At 43.4% G+C, this 14,287-nt stretch overlaps 1 protein-coding gene across 1 annotated transcript in view; it reads left to right on the top strand.

Annotated features, from left to right (window-relative positions):
* Positions 1-595: 595 nt before the first annotated feature.
* Positions 596-14,287, top strand: part of PRKCA (protein kinase C alpha) — a 149,325-nt gene continuing 135,633 nt past the window's right edge. Inside the window, 2 exon segments of the mRNA XM_036394402.2 lie at positions 596-842; positions 4,052-4,083. Of these exon segments, the coding sequence (XP_036250295.1) occupies positions 670-842; positions 4,052-4,083 (205 nt within the window). The 5' untranslated portion in view covers positions 596-669.

Genomic DNA, 14,287 nt, shown 5'->3' with positions numbered 1-14,287 from the left:
AAGGGAACCTCTGAGCGTGCGCGTGTGAGAGGAGCTTTTCTGTGTGCCTGTGTGTGAGGGAAGCCTGTGTAGGTGAATGCGGGGGGGGGGGGGGGGGTAACAGGTGTGTGCCTGAGTGGAACCGGTGCGTTTTGGGGGGAGCTGATGAGCGGGGAGAGCCCGTGTGTGTGTGCGAGCCCCCGGTGAGTGTGAGAGCTCTGGTGCGTGTCCAAGAGAGAGCACCCGGGGTGTGTGTGTGTGTGTGTGAGAGAGCCTGCGGTGTGCGTGAGAGCCCCGGTGTGCGTGAGAGCACCCGGGGTGTGTGTGTGTGTGAGAGAGCCTGCGGTGTGCGTGAGAGCACCCGGGGTGTGTGTGTTTGAGAGCGAGAGAGCCGCGGGGCGCGCTGCGGGAGCTGACGAGGACCAGCAGGTGCGGCCGCCCCCCCGTTCTCCCCCGGCGCTCCCCGGCGGGGGCGGCCCCGCGCCCGCCCCGCCCCGGCCGGGGGCTCGCTCGCTCAGCCGCGGGCGGAGCAGCCAGCGAGAGGGCTCGGGATCCTCCTCCGCTCCGACGTCAGGCTGGGAGCGGGAGGCAGCGCCCAGTGCTGCCGTTGCCAGAGGCTCGGCGGCCGCCGGACGGGGCGGACGTCGGGGCGGCGACTCCCGGAGCGGCAGGGGGTGGGGAGGAGGCGCTATGGCCGACGTGTTCCCGGGCTCCGAGCCCGGCGCCGACCCGGAGGCGGCGCGGCGCTTCGCTCGCAAGGGCGCCCTGAGGCAGAAGAACGTGCACGAGGTGAAGGAGCACAAATTCATCGCGCGCTTCTTCAAGCAGCCCACCTTCTGCAGCCACTGCACCGACTTCATCTGGTGAGATCCCGGGGCGCGCGTCCCCCTCGCGCCCGCCGCCGCCCGGGCCCGCTCCGCCGCGGGGGATTCCCCGCGCTCGGGCAGCCCCGGCTCCGGTGAGCCGCCGTCCCTGCCCTGCCTTCCCTTCCCCGCCCACCCGCCGCGTCCCCGGGCAGCCAGGTCGCGGTGCCGCTCCTCTCGCCGGGGCCGGGCAGGTGACCCCGCTGGGGGTGACCCCCCGTGTCACCTCGCTGCCCCGGCGCTGTCGCATCCCCCTTCCGGCGGGCCGTGTGCGGCCGCCGCCGCTCGGGGAGCCCGGGGCTGGGCGCACCCCGCTTTCGGGGCGGCGGGAGCCCCCAAACTTGCCGGCGCTCGGGGGGTCGCAGAGACCAGCAGGGTCTGGAGCCCCGCGCTGGGGCCGTCGCTTCCCACACGGTCCAGAGCTGTGTTTCTCACCCCTTGTCCCCGGGTTCTGCTCGGCTGAACGGGCTGAGGGGCTCAGCCGGGCACAGCCGCGCTGGGACGGAGGGTGCCGGTGTCAGACCGGGGCGCTGAACTCGGGTCCCCCAGCCTTAACTCCTGGTCAGTGCCTGCCCTGCTCCCTCCTGCTGCCGAGAGCGGGCAGCGAGGCTGGGGAGGCACCGTGACACCGCTGCTCCGGTCCACACCGAGGAAAGGGAGGGGTGGTTTTTGTGAGAGAAGTGTTCCTGCCTGAGAGGGCAGGAAAACTCCCTACCAACACCCTGATTACTGAGGTGCTAGGGAAAAGTGCACCCGTGGGTTCGTGCGGTGCCGGGGCAGGGCGGCAGCTCCGCGCAGGCCGGGCCGTTCCGTGCCCGTTCCGCGGCCCGAGCGAGGAGCGGCGGCCCGGGCTCGGCAGGAGCCGTGGGAGCCTCGGGGATCCTGGACCTGCACAAAGAGCTCGGGATTCCCCTCCTTCACCTCGCTGCAGCCCTGCTCCGCTGCTCAAGTTTGCACTGCGGCTCTGGGTGCTGAAAGCGAGAGCTGTGATTTATTTTGGCCGAAGTTGTGAAAGGGTCTGCCCGCAGCTGGCTGTGTCCGCGGCACGCTTCTTGCTCTTTTTATGTGTGTTTATGTGTCTGGACACGGACCTTTTCCTTCCTCTGTCAGTTTTCCTCTGCTTGCATGCTGAAGTAAAGACTGTGCTTGTGCCAGAAATGAGTGAAATATATTCACAGAGTAAGGAAGGAAAGCTGACCTGGTAGATTGCACAAGAAACAAGTCAAATTTCTGAGTTTTTCTTTCTTTTAAATTTTTTTTTGGGGGAAAAAAAAGTGAAGTCGGGTGTGGTAAAATTGAGAGACCTTCAAAAACTGCTTCAAAGTTAATCTAAACCAGAATGAGTTGGGAGGTGTGAAAAACCGCTGCAGGGTTATTGCGAGCGGCGTTTGTGCGCACCAGCAGCACAATTATAAAACAAAGCAGAGCTCTGTCACCAATGACAGGGTGGATTTGGAACTGAAAGGGTATCCTGTGGCTGACAGGTGGCAAGAGCGACTGTGCTCTTGTCTTGTCGTGCTTGCTGAGCCTGGGGAAGCTCCTCACATTCCTTAGAAGAGCATCTGACACCTCGAAAACTTGTTTGGTTTTCTGGTTTGGAGATGGGCCGCTCTCAAACCACCATCGCGCACCGTTGAGTGTTTCCAAATTGACTTGTGTCAATTAACAATGTTTGAAGGTATAAAGAACGGTAAACATAACCTTTCAATGAAATTTACAAATAGATTCTTTTCCTTAGATTACGTTTCATCAGGCAATATTTACCAAAATAGTTTAGTGCCTCCTTTTCCTCTTCAGCAACTTTCACCTCTCTGCTTTGGTTCTGGAGTGTTGATATTTTTTAAAAGACTTTTTACTTAAAAATTACATCGGAACTGCTCTGGGACTGGAATGGGCTGCGGCTCTGCAGGGATTCAGCTCAGACACTGAGCAGCAGCCGTGCTTCTGGAGTAGATAAAACAGGAATATTTGCAAATAAGTCTGTTTCAAAGGATTAAAAATTATCTCAAGTCTGTTTCATGTTCTTAGTCCTGCCATCGGCTTTCCCTGTGATTGCATTTCCACGCTTCCAGCTTTTGAGTTTTGTGAAGATGAGTGGTAAAAGCATCAGAATGACAATATAGGCACATGTGCAGCCAAGTAAACAATAATTTGATTTTTCTCCTGGTTTTCCTAGTTCAGGTTTGCTTATAGTAAGAAGTTGTGCAGAAAAATGTACAGAAATGCTCTAAGCTGCGTTGTTTCAGCTTTTTCCTGAAGGAACAGTGCACTGAAGGTTTTGTCTCTTCCATAAATAAATAAATAAAAAGTGGAGAAATTGTCGATACTTTTTTTTTTTTTTTAAGAAACCATTTCCATAAAGTTGATAATTAAGCTCCATGTTGTTAATTGCACGCAGCTTCTCCAGCTCGTGGCTTTTGTCTGAGTGTGAGCAGCTCCAGGTCTCCAGATGAAAAACAGGCTGCAAAGAAAAAGGCAGAGAAATGTTTAGAGGCAGGATATTCAAAACAGTTATTTTTGTGGGAAGAGAATGTTAGATTCTTTAAGATAAACAAATAAATCCACAGCAGTGGAGTTTGCCAGAGGTACAAAATGTGTTGGAACTCTGGATACCACTGTCATTGTATTCATTGCAGAAGCGCTACACACACATTTGTATTTCGTTATGGAAATGGAGCAAGGAAGCTGGAGAATAATCAGTATGAAAATCAGGGGCCTGTCTTCTCATTTATGTTGAAACAAGCAAAACTTTTCACCTGCTTGCTTTCCATACAGCAAACTCCAGCTGAGCCCCACAACAGCACTTTGTAATCCCAAAATCTGGATGAAACCCCAAGCCTGGTTTGTTTTACGTGCCTTTGCTGGAACTTGGAATATTTCACGTGGCTGTTAAATATACATGTGGCATTCAACGAGTTGAAATATTATGCAGCAATCACAGATGATGATAATTGTAGATCCAAAATAGCTTGTAAAATAATAATAATAAAAAAATTGTTGCCAGAAGCTGAAATTACATAGCTGGTGACAGCTATTGTTCTCTGCTTTGAAATGGGTGGGCTGGTCTGTGTTGTGTATTTGAAAATCTGTTGCTGTCGTAGCAAAACCTGAAGTAATTTAATATGAAGCTATTTTTATGTTTTTAGAGATCACTGAGTAGAAATTAAAACCAAACATACTAAGGCAGTTCTTTTTCCTTCTTTACACAGGGGATTTGGGAAGCAAGGATTCCAGTGCCAAGGTAAGCCACAGCTGCTTTGCTGGCACACACAGGTGGTGGCACCTCATTCTAAAGGTACCCAAAACTCACAGCCAAGAGAGAAACACTCCTGGAAAAACCGAGCAAGCATCATTGCCTGTGTGAATTCTAAAAGAAGGCAATTATTCAATTAAGTAATGATTGATTTTTAATATAATTTACATTCAACAATCAAGTAATTATTCATACTGTAATAATATAAAAAGTTGGTTTGCTTTTTTTAAATCCCAGCACAGTAAATATCATATAATCTGCAAGATTCTAACTTTTCATGGAAATAATCTGTGCAATTTAGCTTTGCAGAGATCATTTTTCTCATCAGAAGCTCTTGTCTGTGTGGGCGTTTTGGAAAATGGATTCACTTTTTAGTCATATGGCTTCTTTTCATAACCCAAAGTCCCTGGTTTTCATTTTCATACAATGCATGTTCAGGAGGACCTTTGGCTTTATCTCTGTATTAGGACAAGACAATTCCATCTTATGTAATACTGAATTACAAAAAAGAAAAATCCACCTGTACATAATCACTGATTTAATAAACCTGCTAACCCTGAGGAACTGAAAGCTGCTGTAATATAACTGTAAATGCTGTATTATCACACAGCCTGTATTTCTGCCAAATACTTATCATTATTTAGCATTTAATCATGAAATAGCCACACCCAGCTAGGGCAGGTTTTTTCCTTTGTCATATGTTTGCTTAATTAGGATGAGCCTTTTTGTTGTCCCTCTCCCCACCTTCTCCCTGTGTGTTGTGTACTCATTAGCTGGCCTTTGCCTTCTTTCTTTCATGGCATTTCTGGTGGGCATTTGCTCTTGCCTTAGAGCACATTTGACTCTCCTGAACATTGCTTTTACATAGCAGTTAGGGAAATGATGGATTCTGTGGTATTTTTGTGAAAGCTGATGTGAGCTGATGCTTTTGGAAATTAAACCTCTGAGAAAGCGGATGTCAAAGACTGATGCTTTTTAAAGATTAGCAATAAATAAGTTTTCTTTCTGCAAGTTGAGCCTTGCAGACACACACAGCGTTTCCTGATGGAGGTGAGCAGACATCCATGATTTTTTTCTCTGTGCCCCAAAACATTAATATTAAATTTTGCAGATACCCTCCAGGTTTTTGCCACCCATCACATCCAAAGCAGTGCTGTAGACGAGTGTGCAGTGCTTAGGTGGTAAGGGAATGGCATTTCCCCAGTCTCATGCAGGACAGCTCAGTGCTTCCTAGTTCAGGAATTATTTAGAGGTTCATTACAGATTTCTGTTGGTATACAGAAAATAATTGAGGTTGCATTCAGATGGTGCAGTTATCCAGCTTAGCTTTTGCAGCTTGACTTTCTCCTGTCTCCCAGCTGGGGGCTCAGGCTGGGCAGGGTGCCCTGCCCTGGCCACAGATCCACCCTGGCCTGGCAGCTCATCTCCAGGGGCCTGGATTTCCTTTCTCCAGGGGCCTGGATTTCCTTTCCTCTTCATTTTCCTTTCCTCTGTCAGGAGTTCCTTCTAACATTGTCATTCTGTGAGCCAGGAGCAGTTCTGCTGCTGAGGACTGATCTGTACAGAGCCAGCTGAAGTTCTCATTCAGTCTTGTTTCCCCTGCAGATGCCATTCATGCACACAACCAAGTGTAAAAGCAGTAGAGCAGCTCTGTTTGTTTTTAAATGCCTCAGAAGTGACACTTTTTAGGAATCTAAATATGTTCCAATTTGACTTTTGTCTGTATCAGAATGAGAACCTACACTTTCTCTTTAAAGCCTGCTGTATCCAGTGGTTTTGTCTGTGTTCTTGGTCAAAATCTCTGAGAAATATTCTGATTTAACATGGCTTGAAGCAAGCTGTTGTTTGTGCACTGATAGGTTTAAGTGATGGGGTTTTTTAACCATCATTCATTACACTTGTGTTCAAAATCAAGGAGTTCATATTCTTGGGATAATACTCTTGAAAAATAAACTTCCATGATAAAGTTAAGCCACTGAATCAGTGTTTTTTCAGTTCAGCTTTCTGAAGCTTCTGTCTCAAATGTCACCAGTTAAGGCTGGAAAGCCAAATTAGTGCTCAAAATTACTGAGAGCACGAGGAATTAAAACCAAAAGTCTGAAACAAGAAGAGAGGCTACAGAAAAAAAGCCTAATTTCTCTAATGAAGTGGCTGTCTTTACCGAGAAGAATGACACATGGAGAATAAAGGGGAATTTTCAGTAGGACGTGAAGGAAAGAATACTGCAGTGACAGCTCTTAGCATGGCTGGAGTTCTTGGTCCTTCAGTGTTTCCATTCAAAGAAGCCTTTTCTACTCTGTTTTGAAGAGTGTTGTAAAATCTCCCCCTAGACACAAATTCTCAGGCAGAATTCAGAGCTGAGGGTTTTGTTATTTCCAAAGTTGTTTGAAATTCTTCTGGCCTTTGATCCCAAGGGGAAGGGGAAGGCCCACAACAGTCACACACCACACTCAAATGATGTTTCTACTATAAAAAACTGAAGTTCTATCAATGTTTTCATTAGAGTTCTTTAATTAAACAAAAGGTCTTAATTGTTATGCGGTTCTAAGCATTGCAGCAAATATAGTATGTTTTTATATATTTTTAAAACTTCCATTAAAAAAGTGTCCTAGTTTTATTTTTTAGATGTCCTCAAACAAAATATTTTCATTTAATATTTTAATATAGATTTTATTAGAATTTAAACTAGTGAAATGATCTGAATTTGGACCATTAATCCCTTTTTTCATTGGACTTGCTTAGATCCTGTTTTCACTTGTATGTTATCACTTTGGTTTTCAGATTTTGATACCTGTTTCTACTGTAGTGTTCAGCTTCAGCATTACATGAAGACATTTAAATGAGCTCCTTAGAATTGAAGAGAATTATTTCAATTTATTTTCCTAATACCTTTTACAATATAATATTTTTCTACCTCCTTATTTATGGGATCCTGATGAATTTGCAAAAGACAGCAAATTAAATTTTGGTGTGATTTTAATGCCCTGAATGTGGCAGAGGGTCAGGTGCAATTGCATTATTACCACACAAATGCTCAGCCAGGGACAGTCCACGTCCTAAGTAGTTTGTCTTTCTTAATGGGTGCATTTTAATGTGGCTGCTGAATATTCCAGCAAACAGAAGCTCAGAAAGACTGCTGAGGTTTGCAGCCAGCCATGTGTTAGATCATGGAGAGGAGACAGAATTCTGTTGCATGATTGAAAATAAGAGAAGGGAGTTGGGGATCATGAAGTAGCAGTGAAAAATGTCTTTTTGGCCATGCATGGGTTTGAAAGTGAGCTTGAAAGACTTCAGCTGGATTAATGTTCTCCTAGGGAGAGAATTCAGGAAGAATTTCTTCACAGGAAGGGTGGTCAGGCGTTGGGAGGGGCTGCCCAGGGAGATGTGCAGTGTCCATCCCTGGAGGTGTCCAGGCAATAAGTGGGTGTGGGCTCAGTTTCTGAGCTGGTGACAAGGTGGGGATTGGTCACAGGTTGGACTCGATGGTCTGGGAGGTCTTTGCCAACTTCGGTGATTCTGGGATTCTGTGCAATTTTTATTCCTCTTTTTAGAAAGCATTTTGCCTTTTGATATTTGTGGTTTGTTGTTGATTTATAGAAACATGAAGTATTTTAAATATTGTGCTTGTGAAGCAGGAGTGCTCATTCTGCTGTTTTGCCTTTGCTGTTTGCTGTTGATCATGTCTGTGGCAGTGCAAACACGATGGGAGGATTATTCCAGGAAGTTTTGGCTTTGTTTTGTTTTCTTACATTGTCAAGCAGGCCAGCAAGCTGTCTGTAGCACTGAAAGCTTTCCTCTGATGTGCACCTGGAAATACTGCAAGAGCAATATGAAAAACAGAATAATTGAAACCTTTTTCAATCTGCCACAGCATGAAAGTTCCTCTTTTGAGACAGCCAGCTTTAAATTAACCAAGCAATTAAGTTAAATTTTGGCTTCATCCTTCTTTTGATAGACTGTTCCACTCTGAGTGTAACCTAGACTTGTTTCTTTCTGTTGGATTTGTAAGAAGCATTTTTCTGCTGAACAGACATCAACAAATAGGAACTCGCTAAGATGTGAAGAACAAACATTGTAGAACATGTATTTATGTAGGTTTAGAGGTTGTTTTAAGTTCAGCACTGAAGGCTCAGCACATTTCCTCAGGGCAGAAATATTTTTAGTTGCAGTAATATAAATGTGATCAGCTCATGTTCCTGATCAAGGGTCTGTTGTTCATTCTCTCCTAAATGGTTAAAATTTGTGGTTAGTAACAGCAAGTTTTCCCTCTTTGACTGATTGCTGCAGGCTTTACTGAACTGCAATATTCTGCTGTAGTTCAGCTGTGAAATGCATTTGGCTTTAGGATAGTAATGAGCTGAGGAAGAGTTTCACATTTGTTCCCTAATTTACATAAATAAAAATTAGAGAAATCAATTAAAGCAGATCATTATGCTTCCCTATCTGGGCAAGTATTGCTCTTTCCACAGTTTTTTCCTGTCTTCCCTCAATTTATTTTCAGATCAGTTCTCTCTAAATGTTGAATTTTACCTTCCATTGTTGTCCTAAGCTGCTTGGAACAGCTCGTGCCATGCTGGGTCTGGGCTGGGCAGAGATCTACAGCAATTCCTTCATTGGAAAGGAAAATGGGGACATTTTATCAGTTTTTAATACTCAAACATTGTAACATTGGCACATCAAACCAGCACTTCATTTCCTCTGCATTGTTTATCTTTTATCTGATGATTCTTGACCTCTCTTCTGCAACACAAATACCAAAGAACCCTTTGGTACCACCTCATTTTTAAATGATGTATTTTCATCAAAAATGTTCTGTTAAAGGTCTGTGTAGTCATTTGGTTGAGAAACTAATTTTTAATGTTCTGTGATCTAAAGATTTGAACCAGTGAAAACTCTCACCACTTCCAACCTGGCTGACACACAGAGTTTTTCATCAATCCTCAGTGCTGATATATTTACAGTAGGAGCAGCACCATTTATTCTTTTCTGTGTCTGGATCAAGGCTTAATTCTTGGTTTTCCATCCTGATGGCTGTGTTTCCCCTACAGTTTCTTCCTTTTACAATCTTCATTTTCGTTTGTAACCTAAGAAAGAGAAATCTATTGCATCGCAGCGTTGTTTCTCATAAAAATAATTTGTCTTCCTTACTTGGAAATGTTTTTGCCAAAGGGTGGACAAGACACAAAGCAAGTTCCTTTTTCTTTGCCAGAACTGCTTCTCTTGTATCATTATCATTTTTGTGGTGAGATGGGGTATTACAGACCAGGGCTTGAACAATGTGGGTGTTTTCCTTTGTGCTCTTTATATTATTTATTAGTCATGTGCTACAGTTTACATTAACTAATGTTGCTGAAAGCCTGAGATTGAGAAATTAATTCCATGGAAGGCTGTGACTGTGGAGCTTGAAAGTCAGCATGAAATCTTCTGAAATGGGAACTCAGGAAAAAGACACTTCCAGCAGCTGCCTCGTTAATGTATTTTTGTGTGCATAACTTGGAGGTATCTGTTCAAAAATGGAACCCCCCAGAGCAAAACCCAAACAGTTACACACACTCCCCAAAAAGTAACAACCCAAACAAAATAATGAACAGCACCTGGGAGCATAAATTGTATCTGCACAGAGTTTCCACGATTCCTCTCTCTGCTTTGTCCTTTCCTTCGGCCTTTTGCCCTCAGCCTGATCTGTGGACTTTGTATTTCTGGACTCCTTCTCAAAGGGCAGTAATTTTACTCATCTGCAGATAATTTGACATACACACACACAGATAAGATGCTTGTTGTGCATTTGTCTTGTCAGCTTCTATTTATTGTTCCTCCCCTCCTTTGGCTGTCCTTACTTCTGCAACATCTGACCCATTTTATGAGGAAATACGGTGCCATTAATTGCTGATGCCTGTGAAAGTTGAGATTCTGTTCCTATTTCTGCAGGTAAACTCTGAGAGGTTTTTGAAAAATTGCCCATGTTCTGAGTTCCTCCTGAGAACAGCAGTGATGGGTGAAACTCCTGAGTCCCAATGAGTGCAGACCAGGAGAACCCTTTGGAAATGTCCATCCCAGTCATCCCAGCTTTGGCTGTGTTGCTGGGTGATCCTGGAGCATGGAGCTTTTCCTCTGGGTGCTACAGAGCAGGAGAGTTTTGGTTCCAGGATCCCACTGCAGCTCAGCAGATATAAAAGCCCTGAAATTGAGATCTCAGTTCACAGCATTTCTCTCCACAGATGTTTTCCTGTTGGGGCACTACCTGACAGTGTAGATGTGCAGGTTCTGCTTTCAGCCATTGTCTTCTGTGCTGGAAAGGGGATTTGCTGTCCCTGAGCTGGGTAGAAGGGGCAGCAGGACATCTGTGTCAGGGCAGGGAAGGTGCCTCTGTGCTGGTGGGGATTCTTTGTTACTACAATCACATGATTTCACAAAAGTTCAATGTATTGAGTAGATCAGGATGTGTCACCATTCCTGGAGGGATTTGAAGGCGTGGATGTGGCACCTGGGGACATGGTTTAGTGGTGGCATTGGCAGTGTTAAAGGTTGGACTTGATGATCACCAGGGTGTGCAGTGATAGGACTGAAAGAGGGCAGTTTACATTGGAAATTGGGAAGAAATTCTTTCCTGAAAGGCTGGGCAGGCCCTGGCACAGGTGCCCAGGGAAGCTTGGCTGCCCCTGGATCCCTGGCAGTGCCCAAGGCCAGGCTGGACAGGGTCTGGGGCAGCCTGGGACAGTGGAAGGTGTCCCTGAACATGGCAGGGGTGGCACTGGGTGAGGTTGAAGGTCCCCTCCAACCCAAATCATTCCATGATTGTTTGCAGGTCTTCTCCAGCCTAAGTGATTCTGTGATTCTCAATGCTCAGTGCACAATTTACTGTATAATTCACTCAACACTGAACATGGCAGTAAAATAAATAAATATGGAGTTGTACTCCTGTTTCCTAGAAAATGCTCTTGGTGATACTGTGCTCATCAAACCTCAAACATAATTAAACCTTGCCTTGCAGCAAACTTTTTTTTCTTATATTCCATTTGAAGAGCAAAACCATCTTCACCCTTCCCATGTTCTACCATGAGAAGTTTGCTTTGTTCACTGGCATTGGTCAGAAATCCCAGCAGTGAGTTCCAGTTAGGAGACTGACTGTTCCAGAGTCCTGCATGTAATTCCATGATGCTCTTCAGCTTCTAACTGGACATGTGGGAGTGATCCCACATCCCCAGCTGACAGATAAACCACTTTGAGGCCTGGGCAAGATAAAGTTTGTCGTATTCTTAATTTTTCCCTCTCCCTGGTTATCCTGTGCATCAGCTGCTGTTAAACAGCCACATATGGTGTTCATTTTATACAAGATTTTTTTAGATGCCATGAGCAGAATTTAATGAAACGTTGGAAAGAAAGTTGCAAGAAGATGAAGAAAACAGATTTCCCTGTTGGGATGCATTGATAATTATTTCTTTTATGTGTGCTTTTGTGGGTTTTTTCACTTAGGGTGAGAGGTAAAAATAATAAGTTATTTAATACATACTCTAGGCTCAGTTCCTCAGCTTTTCCATCTGCAGTAGAAAGCATGAAAATCTAAGAGAGAAGCACTCTCTTGTGTGTAATTAATAACAGGACCTACCCTTTAAGTGTTTTTAAATTCTCGTGGATGCTGAAAATTTTAATTCTAACTGTTTCCAGCAGTGCCTGTTGAAGGCTTGCAGAGGCTGGGAGTGCTTGGAGCTGGTTATCAACTGTTAATTTTTCAATTGCAGCTATTTATGAATAATGCCTTCCATAAACGGGATGCATAACTGTTACCTTCTAAGTCAGGCAGCCAAACATGTGCATATGTAACTTTCTGTGCATTGCAGTGTCATTTACTCTGGTTTCTTAATTAGAATGTGATCTACATGAAGTTTTTTTGTTCCTTTTTACAATTGCATAATACAGACTTTAAGATACTGCAGCCATGTAGGTCTTTTTTTCAGCTTATATTCAAGTTGGCTTAGTTTAAATTTTGAATTCACATTATTGTATTAATTAGAATCTTTTCATCAAGTGAGCTTTATTAGAAGTCTGAAATATGTCCTTATTAATATAGAAGTCTACTGGAATTATTATTTTTGTCTGTCCTGTCTAGTTTACAAAATGTCCTTTTTATTTATTGTTTAGTCTGATACAGAAACACTTTTTGAGCTAAAAGTGCAAATTCATCCAGAAAGACCAAAAATATAGCCATTATTGCTCTTAGTTTGCTACTTCCTAGTTTTTAAAATGAAGCTGCAAAAGTCTAATTAATGCTTGTCTTGATTGGCCTACAGTGGCCTGTCAAGGTTTAGATTTGCTCATCATTTACAAATAGAAGTTTTTCCACTGTCAGAAGTGTCAGTGGATGGACAGTGATAACACAAATTGCATATTCAGGGCTTTATTTGCCTTGTGTAGCAATTGTCAAGTTGTCTTCCTTTTTCTAAGAAAATACCTCATCTTTTTAAAAACTGGTTTTTAACTGAGTTGCAGCTATTGCTCCTTACTTGTCTTTAACGTCAATTAAAAGTTTATATACAGCTCTCAGTATTGCATACACTGCAAGCATTTCCATATAGTTAAATGAAGCTTGTAATTTATTCTGAAGCAGAGTTTTATGAAGATTGTGTTGCTGAGAATTCAACATTTTTATCTCTCTAAATGATCCTTACACCGATGACACAATTGAATATTGGTGGCTATTATTTTTTTGTCATTTTCAAATACAAAATCTACAAGGATCAGGTGTTCAGAAGTTGGCTTTTGACACTAGGGTGTGCATGAGGGTGTCCATTTAGAATATGGTAAAAAAGGATTAGTGACTCAAAAGTAGTATAAACACTGATTTTCCTTATTTTACTGCTGAATGAGGGACCAGTACATATCCAAGGCATGGACTGGAGATAGAAATTCTCATTTTGAAGAGTGCTGAAGGTTATTCCCAATATAACCCTCTTCCCAAACCTTTTCCTTTGAAATTATCAGCATTTTAAACTTTGAAATTATCAGCATTTTTAACTTCCCTGGAATGTGTGCTGAATGTGGTATTTCAGCTTCTTAGTAAACAAGCCATTATTCATGTACAAGAAGGAGTTGGAAGAATACTTTATCTTCTTTCAGCTTCTAGTCTGTGTGGGTTTATTATTTTGGTTTTTACTCAGCAGGATTAGCCAGAATCCATGTCAAAGTAATCTTGTTCTCAAGAAATTGGCCTTTAATAGTAAAGAAAAAAAAGAGAATTTTTATGTTCTGAGAGTGCAGAAATAATCCTTGTTTTATGCAAAGTGGTTGTGTACATCAGTGTTTTATTGGGTTGATTTTCAGTTTTCTTTGTTTCTTAAGGAAACAAAGCTGTTGGGAAAAATCCCCCTGATAGTTATTTTTGCTCCTCTATCCTCTGTGTGCCTTTCCATGGCATCTCCTGATTCCCAGGGAGAGGTGTTACTTCTCCTGTTCCCTAGAGCCTCTTACCTGAAATACTTTTCCATTTCTTGCATGCAGGCTTTGATCCTGAGAGGATTTTTATGTGTCTGAAGGTGACACCCTGCGAGGTGCTGACAGGTTCTGGGCAGCTCCACTTTTCTTCTGTTCCAGAATTGCATAAAAGAGATTTCAGCCTAACAATTCCCTGAACTTGTTCTCATAAAAAATATTACAAAATAATGATAAACATAGAAACAGACTAAGCAGCAGAGTTTATTTTAAAGTGTATATACAGTTATTTTTGTGTTCTTCCATGTGACAGGTTAGCTGATTGAATTTCTGATGTGCTGTAAAATTAGATTTTGGACTGTTCCTACCTTGTTTGCAAACTTTAAATTAATTAATTCTGAGCTTATTCCAAGTATGTCAGTTTTATATCTTCCTTTTTTTGTCATCAGCTTTTGCAAAGTGCATCTGCTGGATGTAATTTTATAGAGTGAAACTTCCCTGTTAAAACAAGTGATGTGGATGCAGCAGAAAGCAATAGGTAGATTCCTCTGGTGTGTGTTTCTCAGTTCTGCTCTGTGGCTTTGAGACAAATACTGCAACGTTACAGAAAGAAAGGGGAAAAATAGGATTTCATTTATGGTCTGTTTCAAATAGTTTGATGCCTAGATATTGCTCAGAATTTCCTCAGATCTTATTGAGAGATCCTAAGCTGTGAACCTTTAAAACACAGCAAAGGCTCAATAAATCTTGTTGTGCAGCTTAGTTA

Source organism: Molothrus ater, chromosome 19 (genome assembly GCF_012460135.2).
Source record: "Molothrus ater isolate BHLD 08-10-18 breed brown headed cowbird chromosome 19, BPBGC_Mater_1.1, whole genome shotgun sequence".
In the NCBI taxonomy this organism is placed as follows: Eukaryota; Metazoa; Chordata; class Aves; order Passeriformes; family Icteridae; genus Molothrus; species Molothrus ater.
This window is presented reverse-complemented; position numbering and strand designations above follow the sequence as displayed.